We start from the raw sequence: 17,915 nt of genomic DNA, 5'->3' as shown, positions 1-17,915 counted from the left end.
AGCAACTGCCTTGTGGTCGCTAATCCCTGTATTCGTCATGATACTTCCTATTTGTCCAGGATTATTTGTTGCTAAGAGGTCAAGTATGCTTTCGCAACCATTTATGCTTAGAGTGGGCTCATGAACTAATTGTTGGAAATAATTTTCTGAGAAAGCATTCAGTACAATTTCAGATGACGTTTTTATGCCTACCGCCAGCTTTAAACGTATAATTTTTCCAGCATATCGAGGCTGGATTGAAGTCACCACCGACTGTAATTGCATGAGTGGGATACCTATTTGAAATGACACTCAAGTTTTCTTTGAACTGTTCAGCAACTATATCTTCTGAGTCGGGGGTAGGTAAAACGACCCAAATAATAATTTAGTCCGATTCTCAAGTATAACCTCTACCCATACTATTTCGCAAGAACTATCTACTTCAATTTCACTACAAGGAAAACTACTTGTGACAGCAATAAATACTCCACCACCAACTGTATTTAATCTATCCTTTCTGAACACTGTTAGATCGTTTGAAAAAATATCTGCTGAACTTATTTCCGGCTTTAGCCAACTATCTGTACCTATAACTATTTGAGCTTCAGTGCCTTCTATTAGGGCTTGGAGCTCTGATTCTTTCCCAACTCAGCTAGGACAATTTACAGTCACAATACCGATCGTTTCTACAACTAACCTGCTGTATGTTAGCTGCCGCCTTTTAGACGGACGCCCTTTCTGTGGTTCCCTGAGGCCCTCTAGGTTAAAAAATCGCCCAGTCCCTTCCATACAGCCCCCGCTACTCGTGTAGCCACTTCTTGTGTGTAGTGGACTCCTGATCTATTAAGCGGAACCCGGAAACCCACCACCCGATGGGGCAAGTCAAGCAACCTGCTGACTACACGGCCACAGAACCGCCTTAGCCTCTGATTCAAACCATCCACTCGGCTCTGCACCAAAGGTCCACAGTCGTTCTATCGACGATGCTGCAGATGTTTTTCAGCCTTCGGACCAGAGCTAGACTTTGGGAAGCACTGTGACCTGCCACGAGTGAGAAGAGATTGCTGGCTGCCTCGTGTTCGTAGCACGGCTGTGCTGCGGCTTGAGCACTGTGTCAACTCAGTTCCAGGAATGCCAGCTGCGCCAGCTCAGCATGGCGCCACATGAGTAGCGCATATTAACCGCACGCTGCATCTACCTTCTCTGCCTCTGTTACGCCGGAATATCACGAGACGACGCTACGCCGCATCACAGACGAAGTCGCACTTAGATGACTGTCTAAGTTGAATAACTTAATAAAGACTTATATTACAAGAAACAGGGCTTCAGCCACCTTATGAGAATTTATATAAATCAGTGGTGAAGGTAGAAAATTTGTGCCATACTGCGAGTCGAATCCGGGTGCTCCGATTCTCAAGAACGGTTGCTTCAACCACCTCAGCCATACAGACATGGCCGGCCGCGGTGGCCGAGCGGTTCTAGGCGCTTCAGTCCGGGACCGCGCGACTGCTACGACCGCAGGTTCGAATCCTGCCTCGGGCATGGATGTGTGTGATGTCCTTAGGTTAGTTAGGTTTAAGTAGTTCTAAGTTTTAGGGGACTGATGACCTCCGATGTTAAGTCCCATAGCGCTCAGAGCCATTTGAACCATACAGACATGCTTCATGGCTGACCCAAATTCTCAGGCTGTTATAAGCAACTACTGGCCCCTTCCGTTAGCCCCACTGCTCGTGGCATTCTATAAGTCCCACATGGCTTTGGGAAATATGGTGCATATGCACTGAATGTACCTAGAACGGTCCTCGTTCATATGTATATTGAAATGTGTTGTCTGTTATGTCGGACATGTCCGACAGAACAGGCATCAAAATTCAGCACATTTCAGTACAATAAAGAACTGTTTACGTTGAAACTTCCTGGCAGATTAGTACTGTGTGCCCGACTGAGACTCAAACTCGGGACCTATGCCTTTCGCGGGCAAATGCTCTACCATCTGAGCTACCGAAGCACGAAAGACAAAGGTCCCGAGTTCGAGTCTCGGTCGGGCACACAGCTTTAATCTGCCAGGAAGTTTCATATCGGCGCACACTCCGCTGCAAAGTGAATATCTCATTCTGGAGACTGTTTATGTTCTCAGTCTGTCCCTCTACAGCTGTCCACAATGCCATTCCTGTCTCCCAAGCCATCTACGAACGCGCTATGCTCACGTGAGAGAGCAATCGCCATCCACCAGAAGAACAGCTCTTCCACCCCTGTGCAGTGGTTATTGCACCCCGACCTGCCACATTTTCGCGGCCAACGTGGAGCATTTTGCTGCACCAATACATTTTGGTATCAGGAGTTGGATGGTTTTGAGACGAAGAAGTGGGTTCAAAAAATGGCTCTGAGCACTATGGGACTTAACATCTGTGGTCATCAGTCCCCCAGAACTTAGAACTACTTAAACCTAACTAACCTAAGGACATCACACACATCTATGCCCGAGGCAGTATTCGAACCTGCGACCGTAGCAGTCGCGCGGTTCCAGACTGCAGCGCCTAGAACCGCTCGGCCACATCGGCCAGCAAGAAGGTTCACTTCACCTGACGACAGAAGACTGCAAATAGAGATTCAACTGGGACAGCAACATTTGCGAGGAGGGCGAGGACTTTATTTTCGTTGGTGGGATCCTCGCATCCTGTTATCTCTGCATTTTTGTGCCTTGTATCCTTGTATTCTTATTGTTCAACATGTCTGGTTCTGATTGATTTGTTGTGTTTGGTAAAGGCCAGAGAGCCGAGCCATGAATACCTGTGGCACGTATACAACGTAATTTACCAGGCCACACAGCCCAGTGCACTGTGTCTTACTATGTTATTTGTTGGGTTCGCCATTGAAAAAGGCATTACGCAAGCCAGTGCCGAAAGTGCTAGTGGCTTATGAGTGCTGGAAAGACTTAGGAATAGGCCATATGGCCGTACATTTCCCTTTTAAATAGGAATTTTTTAGAGTAGAGTTAGTTCTGTAAATCGCAATGTGTAGGTAACAGATTACCGGAGCTTTCTGATTAGATTTACATTACGTGGCATAAGTGACTCAGCGTATTTAGTTTGGTGGGAAACTTTGGTACTTTGAGTAATTAGTAAAGTGTGTATTAAGAGATACAATATTCTGGTACTTACTGAATGTATTTAGTTCCCAGATGGAAGGTAGATGTAAGCAGTGGTAGCTCAGAGTTGAGGAACTAGAGCCTAACCAAAGAATCACAATGGAATCGGATGATTTAGGTTTAGTGTTTTTACATTATGTAACACTGACCCAAAGCAGCAATATGTTGAGGCACCATACGGATGCAAGACAGTCATTGGCCCTAACGATGTCAATTAAATCGCTCCAGGTCTGTAGGGTGACAGTGAAAATGATAGAACAGAATCAACCATCGATATCCGTAGAATTTGCCATTACGTGAAAACATTAGTACTAGGGAAAGTTTTATGAGGTTTTTCGAGGGTAAATTATGGGCACAGGAGGGTAGCTGAAATGCGACTGTGACCCAGGAAGTATGTACATGGTATGGGGGAGTTCAATGAAGTGGAGCCATTGGGCTACTTGTAGCTTCTCAGAATGAGAGATATTTATGAATATAAATAATATTATCAAGTATCATGAGGAACGCAATGAATAAGTATTATGTGCATTTATTGATGTATGGTGAGGATGAAGCATGTAATACGAAGAGAGAAAGAATTCTGTTCATGGAGTCGTAGAGTTCTTCCCGGTCAATATCAGAAAGAAATTGACAATAGTAATACTGTCACTGACTTCGTTCCTTTTGTGAACAGTTTTCATAACTTGTTAGGTTTTCGTGATAAGTTAACTGGATAGTATGCATTATAGACTGGCAGAGAAGTGTATAGGTCAAGCAGTGCCTGGTTTTATTCGAGAGTGCGTAATATGTTTATGCAAATATAGAGGGTGACTTAGCATTATACATGAGACTGTCATTTGAGTTATTAGAGGTATCTCATGTAGGTAATGTGTGAATGTGAAAAATGCGAATTTTAGAATGCTGATAGTTAGTGGCTTACAATGTCTTCCTGATTATCATTCCCTTCTCATAATATGGAATGTCATGGCTGCTAATAGGATTAAAAGTGAATGCCGAAGTGCAAATGAGAACATAGAGACTCAGTGGTTTTGTGATAATGTAAATAGTGTGCCGCGCGGAGTGGCCACAAGGTTAGAGACGCAATGTCACGGATTGCGCGGCCCCTCCCGCCGGAGGTTCGAGCGCTCCCTCGGGCATTGGTGTGTGTGTTGTTCTTAGCACACGTTAGTTTAAGTAGTGTAAAACTAGAGACCGATGACCTCAGCAGTTTGGTCCAAATTCAAATGGCTCTGACAAGGGAACCTCCCCATCGCACCCCTTTCAGATTTAGTACTAAGTTGGCACAGTGGATAGGTCTTAAAAAACTGAACACAGATCAATCGAGAAAACAGGAAGAAGTTGTGTGGCACTATGAAAAAAATAAGCAAAATATACAAACTGAGTAGTCCATGCGCAAGATAGGTAACATCAAGGATAATGTGAGCTCAGGAGCGCCGTGGTCCTGTGGTGAGCGTGAGTAGCTACGGAACGAGAGGTCCTTGGTTCATGTCTTCCCTCGAGCGAGTAGTTCACTATCTTTATTTTCGCATAGTTATGATCTGTCCGTTCGTTCATTGACGTCTCTGTTCACTGTAATAAGTTTGTGTTTTCCGACCGCACCGCAAAACCGTTCTATTAGCAGACGAAAGGATGTGCCTCTCCAATGGGAACCGAAAACATTTGATCGCAAGGTCATAGGTCAACCGATTCCTCCACAGGAAAACACGTCTGATATATTCTATACGACACTGGTGACGGCATGTGCGTCACATGACAGGAATATGTTGTCGACCCACCTAACTTGTACACTTGGCGAATGGGTAAAAAGATTCTACAACCTTGCCCAATTTAGGTTTTCTTGTGGATGTGATAATCACTCCCAAAAAAGTGATGAAAACATAAGAGTTTGTCACATAAACTGAAAATAACAAATTAAAATTTTTAGACAATAGAAGACTTGAACTAAGGACTTCTTGTACCGCAGCTGCTCACGTTGACCACGGGAGCTCCTGAGCTCACATTATCCTTGTTGTTGCCTATGTTGCGCATGGACTACTCAGTTTGTATAATTTTCTTACTTTTTCCTAGTTCCACACAACTTCTTCCTGTTTTCTCGATTGATCTGTGTTCAGTTTTACAAGGCCTATCCACTGTGCCAACTTATAACTAAATCTGAGGGGGGTAGGATGGGGAGGTCCCTTGTGAGCACTATGGGACTTGACTTCTGAGGTCATCACTCCCCTAGAACTCAGAACTACTGAAACCTAACTAACCTAAGGATATTACACACATCCATGCCTAAGGCAGGCTTCGAACCTGCGACCATAGCAGTCGCTCGGTTCCGGACTGAAGCGCCTAGAACCGCTTTGCCACCGCGGCCGGCACAGTTTGGTCCCCAAGAAATTCGCACACATTTGAACATTTTATAAATAGTGTCACTGTAGGTGAAGTATAGGACTTCAAAGTGTAAAAATTTGCAACTGACTCAATGACTATATTGGAGACAGTTTTGAGTAGAATTATGCAGCCAACTTTTTCTAAGGGGGGAAGAGTTGTAATGGGATAGACACAGCCAATACATAAGACAGAGTGCTAAAGCAGTACTGCTGTATCGACGAGCTAACGACCTGCTACATTGACCAGCCTCCAGGAAGTGACTACACTTAAGCACACTGCCTTGTAACAACAGACGGATTTCGATCACCGAACCTATTCCAGACCTTCCGCTGTTAAACAGAAAAGAAACAGTTCTGAGAAGTCAGCCAGGACCAGCTCCATTCAAATCCGCCCATATCCAGCCTCCGTGATCGACCAACTGGGCAACAAATAACTGCACACAGTCTCTGTCGAGACATAGCCTTAGACTCTTCGTTGTAACTGTGTTGCCACCACCACTAACGTCTCGGGGCCATGAAGCACAGATTGTAGCGTAAATAACGCAGCACTTGTGGCTAGCACTCTGCTGCTACCGCTACAGCACCGCTCACCGTCGAATCTGCTGCCAGAGTCCGCCAGCCACCTACCGCTGCTCTTCAGCTTTCAGTCCACAATAAGACTCTGGGCAGCACTATGGCCTGCCACGAGTGAGAACACTTGCTGATGGTCTCATATCGATAGTATGGCCGCGTCCTCCCTTGGCTATTACTGTCAACTCAGCTGTTAGCGTGATGGCTACATCACTTCAGCATGCCGCCACCCAGATAGCACATGTTAACTGCATGGTGTGTCTACCTTGCCTGCTGCTACAACGCTGGAACAGTACGACCTAATGCTAAACCATACCAGAGACAAGAGCACATTCAGATGACTAACCAAGTTAAATGAGTAAATAAACATATGTTTATGTTCACCGTTTTTTCCTATACACTTGTCCACAACATCACTCCCATCTCACAAGTCATCTACGAATGCACAATGCCAAGGTGGTCGAGCCATCGCTACCCTAAGCATCTGAGGAACGACTGTTACGCCCCTCTGCAGCGGTCATTGCACCCTCGACCCGTTATATTTTGGCGGCCTACGGAAAACATGTTGATGCACCTCTACAGTTTATTATTATTGTTATTATTCATAGAGTGTATGTGTGTGTTTCCACGGTTTTTATTTATTTCTCACTCAGCACAACAGCTTCCTGATATTGCCGATGCAGTGCCTGATACATCAGAGCAACAGTACAAACCAAGTGAGCACATAGCCACACTTAACGATGTAGTGCCCGATATATTGGAGCAGTAGTTGCTTCCAGACTTCGAGTTCCCTTTATAACCAATGTCTGCATTCGCCTTCGAACCACCAGCATCACATAGTGCACCCGATACACTGGAGCATAGATCACGTCAGAATGCAGCATGGCTTCGTAACTTTGAGGAACTGAACTGTAAAGTTATGGTCCCACGCGTCAAGAACTGTTCGACTCATTGTCATTGGGGGCTCATTCAAAATTTTACCTATTTGCTACAATATAAAGGCCTATAGCCTTTTGACATATAAGAGTAGTAATCGTAACTAAATTGAGTATATTATTGTCACATAGATAAACTGAACTGTTTAAATATCTTTGAATTTTATAATTAATAGTTTATCACTGTGAGGAATTAAATGGAAAGAAGTTGGAATTGAACATGAGCTTACAAACTGCCAGTCAGTGCACTTGACCCTTCTCCCATTTTAACTGCAGGCTGTCTCTGCCTTACCCGCTGCAACAACGCTGGAATAGTACGACCTGATGCTAAGGCATGCCAGAGACGAGAGCACACTCAGATGACTATCCAAGTTAAATGAATTAATAAACATACTTATGCCGTATGCTAAACCAATTCCGAAATGTTAGAATACAACATTATTAGTGTGCTGTTTGACAAAGTCACATCGATCCATAGCTAGGCGGGATATTGCAAAAAGATAAGAAATGGAATGAGCACGTAAAGAGGGTGGTAGGGAAGGCAAATGATCGACTTCGGTTTATTGGGTGAAGTTTAGGAAAGTGTAATTCATCTGTAAAAGAGACCTCACAAAGAACACTAGTCGACACATTCTTGAGTACTGCTTGAGTGTTTGAGATTCCCGCCAGGTTAGATGAAAGGAATACATCGAAGCAATTAAGAAGGGTGCTGCTGGATTTGTTACTGGTGGATTCGATCACCAAGCGAGTGTTACAGAAACGCTTTGTGAACTTAAAAATGGAAATCTCTGGAGGGAAAACGACGTCCTTTCACGGAATATTATTGAGAAAATCTAGAGAACCAGCATCTGAAGCTGATTGCAGAACGATTCTACTGCTGCCAACATACATTTCGTGTGAGGACAATCAAGAGAAGATAAGAGAAATTAGGGCTCGTACAGAGGCATATAGATGGTCTTTTTATCGCGCTGTATTTTCAATTGGAACAGGAAAAACAAATGACTAGTAGTGGTACAAGGCACTCTCGCCCAGGCACTATACGGTGGCTTGCGGAATTCGCAGGTAGATATAGAACAATCGAGGTACGTTATCATGGGCAACACGCCGTCTTGCATTATCTTGTTGAAAGATAACGTCCCAGACACCTCTAAGCCACCGACGAGAAAATTGCAGAAGTGTAACGCCCATTTACCGGTTGTACTAGCCAGAGGTGATTGTGTTGTGTATAAAATGGTAACCATATCATTACGTTAAATGCTGGGCTCGTGTGCCGATAGCGAATGCAATATGGCAATGTTCGTTCTTTTCCAAGCTTCGCTGAGCGCTAGTCGTGTAGTAACATGGCCCTTCTGAACCTCTAGATTCCACATTTTCATGACAGTCGCAGGATGCCGACCAATACGGGGAGCATTATCGTGATGCACAATAAACTGCGGTCTAGATAAAGATAGACACTGCCGTTGCCGAATTTCCCCACATGCTGCGAAGCGCTCTTGATTTTACACGAGGAATGACAGTCTTCTCGCAGACAACTATTGGGAAAGGCATTGACCACATTGTCACACTGTGGGAGAAATGTATTATGGGGGAACGTTGATGAAAACACATACTATTTCAAAAATGCACCAAATCCACAGTTTTGGATATATTGCAATGAAATTTTGTACCACGCTTTACATGAAAGTAACACATTTGCATATAAAATCCTTTGATTATATATAATCAGCTTATTTAATGAAATTTGAAGTTTTATTTTCAAAAAAATAATGTATGTTCCTTTTTGTCAGAAAGTATTCAAGAAAGTTCTACAAAAATTTGTGTGTTTCACCTCTTTATATGTTGCAAGCTTGTCTCATGAGGATTTGGAATAGATCAAATAGAAGAATTTTTTAATTATAATTCCGTAAGTACAATTTTAAATTCATGAAAAGTGCCAAGCACTTTGCCCCATATCTCAGCTTGCAATCAGATACAGTCTGGAACCGTGCGCCGCTACGGTCGCAGGTTCGAATCCTGCCTCGGGCATGGATGTTTGTGATGTCATTAGGTTAGTTAGGTTTAATTAGTTCTAAGTTCTAGGCGACTGATGACCTCTGAAGTTAAGTCGCATAGTGCTCAGAGCCATTTGAACCATTTTTTTGCAATCAGAATTTAGAAACTTTCTCTTGACACAACGTTTATTAGGTTTACAGAAATATATGTACAAAATTTCATAACTCTAGAATTCATAGAATCTGAGGAAACTGTACATAAACTTTAAAACACAAACTTTTCAGGAAACGCAGTTTAAAGTTAAACCAATCTTTTTTCTTTGCGTCACTTCTTCAGAAGGCACCACATTTGTCCTTTGTGTCGCCTTTCCCTTCAAGGCCTCTCTTCTGGTTTCTTGTTGTCTGTCATCTTTCCTTACCAGGTGTTCAACTGACTTTTCAGCTGCAGAGACGCGCTGTAAATCTATTTTTTTCAGGATATCTTGAGTAAAATTCCTATCTCGAAGTCCATTCTTTCTAATACCTTCATCCTCCCGAAGTTCCCATCATTAACTACAAAAACTGCATCATAAATTGCAATTCTGACAACTGCAGCAGATGCACTACTGGCCATTAAAATTGCTACACCACGAAGATGACGTGCTTCAGACGTGAAATTTAACAGACAGCAAGAAGATGCTGATGCAAATGATTAGCTATTCAGAGCATTCACACAAGGTTAGCGCCGGTGGCCCACCTACAGCGTGCTGACATGAGAAAAATTTCCAACTGATTCCTCGTACACAAACAGCACTTGACCGACGTTGCCTGGTGAAACGTTGTTGTGATGCCTCGTGTAAGAAGGAGAAATGCGTACCATTACGTTTCCGACTTTGATAAAGGTAGGATTGTAGTATACCGCGATTGCGGTTTATCGTATCGCGACATTGCTGCTCGCGTTGGTCGAGATCCAATGACTGTTAGCAGAATATGGTATCGGTGGATCATGAAGGTAATACGGAACGCCGTGCTGGATCCCAACGGCCTCTTATCACTAGCAGTCGAGGTGACAGGTATCTTATCCGCATGGCTGTAACGGATCATGCAGCTACGTCTCGATCCCTGAATCAACAGATGGGGACGTTTGCAAGACAGCAACCATCTGCACGAACAGTTCGACGATGTTTGCAGCAGCACGGACTATCAGCTGGGAGACCATGGCTGCGGTTACGCTTGAAGCTGCATCACAAACAGGAACGTGTGCGATGGTGTACTGAACGACGAACCTGGGTCCAAGAATGGCAAAACGGTCATTTTTTCCGATGGATCCAGGTTCTGTTTACAGCATCATGATGGTCGCATCCGCGTTTGACGACATCGCGGTTAACGCACATTGGAAGCGTGTATTCGTCATCGCCATATTAGCGTATCATCCGGCGTGATGGTGTGGGGTGCCATTGGTTGCACGTCTCGCTCACCTCTTGTTCGCATTGACGACACTCTGAACAGTGGACGTTACATTTTAGATGTGTTACGACCCGTGGCTCTACCCTTCAGTCGATCCCTGCGAAACCCTACATTTCAGCAGGATAACGCACGACCGCATGTTGCAGGTTCTGTACGAGCCTTTTGTGGATACAGAAAATGTTCGACTGCTGCCCTGGCCAGCACATTCCTCAGATCTTTCACCAATTGAAAACGTCTGGTCAATGGTGGCCGAGCAACTGGCTCGTCACAATACGCCAGTCAGTACTCTTGATGAACTGTGGTATCGTGTCGAAGCTGCATGGGCAGCTGTACCTGTACACGCCATCCAAGCTCTGTCTGACTCAATGGCCAGGAGTATCGAGGCCGTTATTACGGCCAGAGGTGGTTTTCCTGAGTACTGATTTCTCAGGATCTATAGACCTAAATTGCGTGAAAATGTAATCACATGTCAGTTCTAATATAATATATTTGTCCAATGAATACCCGTTTATCATCTGCATCAATAAGAGACAATATTAAAACTGATGAGAATGTCTTCCTCCCGTAAGAGGCACGTAACAAACTGCGCAGGGTTCGAGCTTCTGCGGGCAGCTGACGCGCGCGACGGTGGTGCTGGGCGACGGCGCGGAGCTGCGGCTGGTGGTGAAGCGGCCGCCGGAGGACGCGCAGGTGGCGTCCGCGCTGTCGGCCATGGGGATGTTCTCGCGCGAGCGGCTGGTGTACCAGGAGGTGCTGAGCTGCGGCCGCGCCGCCGGCGTGGGCCCGCTGCTGCTGGGCACGGCGGGCGACACCTTGCTGCTGCAGGACCTGGCCGTGGGCGGCTTCCGCGCCGCCCCCACCGGCCTGCTGGACGCGCACCACGCGGCCGCCGCGCTCCGCGCACTCGCGCGCCTGCACGCCGCCTCGCTCGCCGTCGACGCCGGCCTGCCCGGCTCCCTCGGCCGCTACTCCGAAGTCCTGTTCACCGAAGCCAGCCGCGAATACGTGCAGCACTTCGTGCAGCCCAACTGGCGCGCAGTCGTCGACGTGGTGGCCACGTGGGACGGCTACCAGAAGTTCGCCGACAAGCTGCGCGCTATGGAGCCCGCCGTCATTGACAGGTAGTGAACTCGGGTCAGCTCGCGTGCCCATTTCACTCCCAGCGTACTTCTCGTCTCACAAGGGAAGGCCTGAGACTCGGCCGACCGATTCGGCTCAGATTTGGCAGGTCGCTTGTGTAAAATCGACAACGAACTAATCTGAGATATTTTGGGTCAACACCCCCGCAATTTTGAGAAAACCACCCCTAAACGTTATGACGAACAATCGACTCAAAATTGGAGGGATCGACAGATAATTGTAAATAGAGCAACTTTCATCGTCAGGTATGGGGTCCACAAACTCATACTTTTGCAGAAATCGAGGAAAGAAACTTTTACAACTGCCGCATCTGTACACACATGCTAAACACTTTTCGCCGACAGCGCAACGGTCAAGGTATCTCGCTGGGAATCGGAGAACCCTAGCGGATGTTATTCTTTTCGTTCGTATTTTTCCATAGCTCAAATGATAGGGATAGGAGGGTTAATAAGATAAGTGAATCAATAAGGAATGATAATAATAAAGTAGACAAATAAATTTCTCAAAGCTCTTGGGATAGTAAACAACTAAAATGTTACTCCAGGTCATTTTAGAATGGTTCTTCCAGTCACTGTTACGTGTCCTCACTTTTCTTCGAACGACTACATGGATGGTACTTGTCATATAAACATTCGAAACAAATATACTCACAGCCCCGAGAACATCTAATGACTGCAATTTTTCGATAAGTACGCTATTCATTCCGAAGAGTCGGCGAAAACAAACTTGGTTTACATTTTAAAATATGTCTTTTTGGGGAATTAATTTTGATGCGCACCACGCATACCATATCATCGCCTGAAAAATCGGTGCTGAAAGTTGGTTATGAATTATGCTGTGAATAGTAATTGCATCCTTGCGGTTGTGTAATTGCCGCTGGGTTTCCAGAAGCACACTGCAATTCTGAATCCCGGAAATAAAGTTTCTTCGAGATTCGAACCCGGGTTCTACTATTCCCAGCCAGTTACCTTGACTGTTGCTCTATCGGTACTGTCGACGAAAAGCGTTTACCATGTGGGTACAGAAGTGGCAGTTGTAAAAGTTTCTCACCTCGATTTCAGGAAAAGTATGCGTTTAGGACCCCATTACTCTATTTACAATTATGTATCGATCTCCCCAATTTTGAGTCGATTGCTCGTCATAACCTTTAGGGGTGATTTTCTCAAAAACGCAGGGCTGTTGACCCAAAATGTCTCAGATTCCTTCGTTTTAGGTTGTACACAAACGACCTGCCAAATTTGAGCCGAATGGGGAGACTGTCTGAGGCCTTCCCCTTGTCAGTCGTGTGGAACGTCACAGTGGCGTGACAATAACAACAACACCGAGGTTCCTTTCGGAGTATGCTGATGCAATAGCTGCATACTTAACAATCATATACTACCGTTCTCTCGCCGAAAGATCCGTACCCAAAGACTGGAAAGTTCCACAGGTCACACCAATATTCGAGAAAGGTAGTAGGAGTAATCCAGTAAATTACAGGCCCATATCGTTAACGTCGATATGCAGCATGATTCTAGAACATATATTGTGTTCAAACACTATGAATTACCTCGAAGAAAACTGTTTATTGACACACAGTCAACATGGATTTAGAAAGCATCGTTCCTGTAAAACACAACTAGCTCTTTATTCGCATGAAGTGTTGAGTGCTATTGACAAGGGATTTCAGATCGATTCCGTATTTCTGGATTTCCGGAAGGCTTTTGACACTGTACCACACAAGCGGCTCGTAGTGAAATTGCGTGCTTATCGAATATCGTCTCAGTTATGTGACTGGATTTGTGATTTCCTGTCAGAGAGGTCACAGTTCGTAGTAATTGACGGAAAGTCATCGAGTAAAACAGAAGTCATTTCTGGCGTTCACCAAGGTAGTGTTATAGGCCCTTTGCTTTTCCTTATCTATATAAACGATTCTGAAGACAATCTGAGCAGCCGTCTTCGGTTGTTTGCAGATGACGCTGTCGTTTATCGACTAGTAAAATCCTCAGAAGATCAAAACAAACTGCAAAACGACTTAGAAAATATATCTGAATGGTGCGAAAAGTGGCAATTGACCCTAAATAACGAAAAGTGTGAGGTCATCCACATGAGTGTTAAAAAGCTTTCGTTAAACTTCGGTTACACGATAAATCAGTCTAATCTAAAGCTGTAAATTCAACTAAATACCTAGGTATTACAATTATGAGCAACTTAAATTGGAAGAAACACATAGAAAATGTTGTGGGGAAGGCTAACCAAAGACTGCGTTTTATTGGCAGGACACTTAGAAAATGTAACAGACCTACTAAGGAGTCTGCCTACACTACGCTTGTCCGTCCTCTTTTAGAATACTGCTGCACGGTGTAGGATCATTACCAGGTAGGACTGACGGAGTACGTCGAAAAAGTTCAAAGAAAGGCAGGACGTTTTGTATTATCGTGAAATATAGGAGAGAGTGTCACAGAAATCATACAGGATTTGGGCTGGAAATCATTAAAAGAACGGCGTTTTTCGTTGCGACGGAATCTTCTCACGAAATTCCAATCAACAACCTTCTCCTCCGAATGCGAAAATATTTTGTTCACACCGACCTACATAGCGAGTAACGATCACTACGATCAAATAAGGGAAATCAGAGGTCGTACAGAAAGATATAGGTGTTCCTTCTTTCCACGCGCTATACGAGATTGGAATAATAGAGAATTGTGAAGGTGGTTCGATGAACCCTCTGCCAGGCACTTGAATGTGATTTACAGAGTATCCATGTAGGCGTAGATGCAGACCGAGCAAAGAACTATTCATTCCCGGAGGCATCACGCAACACCATGTACAACTGCCTCAGCCCTGTGTTGGAACGTTATGAGCTACCTCGAACAAAACAATTTAATGGCAAATAGTCAACATGAATTAAGAAAACATCGTTCTTGTGAAACACAACTAGCCCTCTGTTCTCAAGAAGTAATGAGTGCTATTGACAGGGGACGTCAAACCGATTCCATGTTTTTAGATTTCCAGAAGGTTTTTGACACAGTACCTCACAAGCCACTTCTAATCAAATTGCGTGCCTATGGACTATCGTCTCAGTTGTGCGACTGGATTCGTGACTGCGTGCCAGAAACGTCTCAGTTCGTAGTAACTGCTAGAAAGTCATCGGGTAAAACAGAAGTAATTTCTGGCGATCTTCAAGGAAGTGTTACAGCCCCTCAGCTGTTTCTCATCCACATAAGCGGCGTAGGAGACATTCTGAGCAGCCCTCTTAGATTTTCTGCGGACGATGCTATCATTTACCGTCTTATAAAATCATCATATGAACAATACAATGTGTAAAACGATTCAGATAAGAAATGCGTATGGTGCGAAAAGGGGCAATTGACTCTAAATAATTAAAAGTGTAAAGTCATCCACATGAGTTTCAAAATGAATCCGCCAGATTTTCGTTACATGATTAATCACACAAATCTAAAGTCTGTAAATTCAGGTAAATACCTAGGGATTACAATTATAAATAACTTAAACTGGAACGATCACATAGATAATGTTGAGGGGAAGTCAAACCAAAGACTAAGATTTATTGGCAGAACACCTATAAAAGGTAAAAGGTCTGCTAAAGAGACTGCACACATTACACTTGTCGACCCTCTTCTGAAGCGCTGCTGTGCGGTGTGGGATCTGCATCAGATAGGACTGATGGAGGACATAGAAAAAACGGGGTTCTGGCATAATTGAAGCTGTGGAGACGGGTCGTGAGTCGTGCTTGGGTAGCTCAGTTGCCCGCGGAAGGTAAATGTCCCGAGTTCGAGTCTCGGTCCGGCACACAGTTTTAATCTGCCATGAAGTTTCATATCAGCACGCACTCCGCTGCAGAGTGAAAATTTCATTCCGGAGACATCGAAAAAGTTCAGAGAATGGGGCCTTATTTTGTATTATCACGAAATAGGGGGGAGAGTGCCACGGATATGATACACGAATTGTGGTGGCAGTCATTAAACAAAGGTGTTTTTCACTGCGGCAGTACCTTCTCATGAAATTTTAATCACCAACTTTCTCTTCAGAGTCCGAAAATACATCGTTGCCGCCCTCCTACAGAGGGAGGAATGATCATTCTAATAAAATAAGAGAAATCAGTACTCGCACAGAAAGATTTAAGTGTTCTTTCCCGCGCACTGTTCGATATTAGAAAGCCACGGAAAGAGCTTGAAGGTGATTTGATAAACCCTCAGAGAGAACTTAATTGTGAATTGCGGAGTAATCATGTTGATGTAGATGACGGTGTGGATGTAAAGGCCTTTATTTGACAAGGGAGGATGCCCACAAATTTCTTCAATTATACCATGTCAATTTAAAGCCACTGATCAATTCTCAATCCTGTACACTGCAGTGTCGACTGATACTTTTCAGCTGTTGTTCGAAACAGTTTCAGAAATTTTCTATGGGCTTAACATCAGATGGTTTAACGGATCAGTAGAGGTGAAACAGGCATCTTGAATGTTCGCAGAAAAAAGTGTAGCCCTGTGAATACAGCTGCTGTAGTCATCTTGGGAGGCGGGCGTGTCCACTGTGTACCCATCATTAAGATGTCGAAGAAAGGGCAATACTTTGTCATCAACAATAATGAAATAAGCATCCTAGCCCATGTTCACAGCAAGCTGAATGAGCAAGTAGGGGGACAAGGCCGCATCACGCCACATTGTAGGTTGCTTACATCAGGGGCACGTATGAACTCAGGGGCAAACCTGTTGTTCTCCTTTGATTGACAGCTCATTAATCTATTGTTCTGCTAAGAGCATTAAGCCGCCCTGGACATAATCCTTCTTTTGATTGACATATCCTTAACCTGTCGTTCCACACCCCTCCCCCATCCCCTCCCCCAACCCTTCAGGCAACCTCCAAACCACCCCCTCCCCATCGCTGATATAGGTACACTCTCGGGTCTGAGTTATTCGAATAGCCCCATCTCACTCTTATCAATTAGATTGACTACTTAATTAAATTAATCAATTTATTAACCCTTTCTCCAGTGATAAGCCTCCTCCCCCTCCCCTCTACCCCCTTCCCTACCTGGAAATTGGTGTAGTCGAGAAGAAGGATCTCACTAAGGGAAATTCAATGGTAGATTGTTTATTTATTTTCAAAAAAATTGTGTGCAAGGGTTGGATTTATCTTGCTCATCATTATCTGCTGTTTGGGAAGGTGCAGGTCTTGTAAGAAGTAATTAAATTGATCGCTCTTTTTTCATTCCAAACATGTTAGGAGTACTGTCATGAAACACCTATCACACGTATTTACGCCATTAAAAATCTTTCGATTGCGCAGCATGCGTTGTCCACTGGATTACTCAAAACGCCACCTGCACAGGCTGCCAGGAGTCAGGGTGCACCGGTAACCTCCGCTAAGTGACGCCGCAGCTGTCAGCTGCCCAGACGCACGCAGGTGAGGTGTCCGTTCAGGTCACATGACTGACAGACCAGATGTGACACTAATCCTCAAACAAAAGAATCAGGTGGTGGCATCCCTTTCATACTTGACGCCTGAGAAATTCCTGTCCAAACACATGCTCTTTCTCTGTTTCTCGTTGTGTCCTGCCAGGCGTGCACACAAGAGACACCTTCCTTCCCTACCAAATATCTGACTGGGAATCGATCCAAAAATACTGCTGAAGTTAGTAAATAATTAATTTTCAGTCACGTGATCACGATGTATTGGATACAAGGTGGATATGGTAGCTATCTGACACACAGGTTGTTGATGTCACTAGTAGCTGGCTGACTCGAAAACATATAAGGATAGAGAGAGATGTACATTGCTGTGCAGATGACATAGGAACTGGCTTGAGATACTTCATTCCGCCGTGGACTGTAAACGGCTCCAGCCTTCCAATGCACTTTTCTTGAGGTTCACTGCTGGTGCACCGACACATCACCTTTCTACCTGCGGGTCCAGCGCTGGCCTAATTGCTGAACGGGATGTTTGCCTAGTGACTGACCCTCGCAGATGCAGCGAATAGATTGTCAGTATTATAATGACATCCCATGTCTATGTAAATAACAGCCAAGTCTACCCCTGGACGCGCTATAGAAATCTATTGCAATACTTTCAGAAACTGTTTACGAAATTATCCCAGAACAACACAGGATGCTTTCTTCCTAGCGATCCTAACGGGACACCCCACTCATTAAATATCAACCCTTCCCAGAAATTGCAAAGTACTGCAAAAATAGTTAATAGTCACTTTTGTTGTTTGATGGGTGAATTCAGTGAGAGCCAATCAGAATGTTGCATTCATTCACAAGACATCCTATGTTCTGGGGCATAGGAGTCTATACAGACTGGTTCGGACAAGATGGGGACAAGG

The 17,915-nt window shown here is 44.5% G+C and overlaps 1 protein-coding gene across 1 annotated transcript in view; it reads left to right on the top strand.

Moving 5' to 3' along the window:
- Positions 1 to 17,915, top strand: part of LOC126298950 (uncharacterized) — a 270,674-nt gene that overhangs the window by 194,458 nt on the left and 58,301 nt on the right. The window contains exon 4 of the mRNA XM_049990554.1: positions 11,036 to 11,565. Within this exon, the coding sequence (XP_049846511.1) occupies positions 11,036 to 11,565 (530 nt within the window). The remainder of the gene's footprint in view (positions 1 to 11,035; positions 11,566 to 17,915) is intronic.

The sequence above is a fragment of the Schistocerca gregaria genome, chromosome X, assembly GCF_023897955.1.
Source record: "Schistocerca gregaria isolate iqSchGreg1 chromosome X, iqSchGreg1.2, whole genome shotgun sequence".
NCBI lineage: Eukaryota > Metazoa > Arthropoda > Insecta > Orthoptera > Acrididae > Schistocerca > Schistocerca gregaria.
The sequence above is the reverse complement of the archived record's forward strand: the minus strand, read 5'-3'. Positions and strand labels throughout refer to the sequence as shown.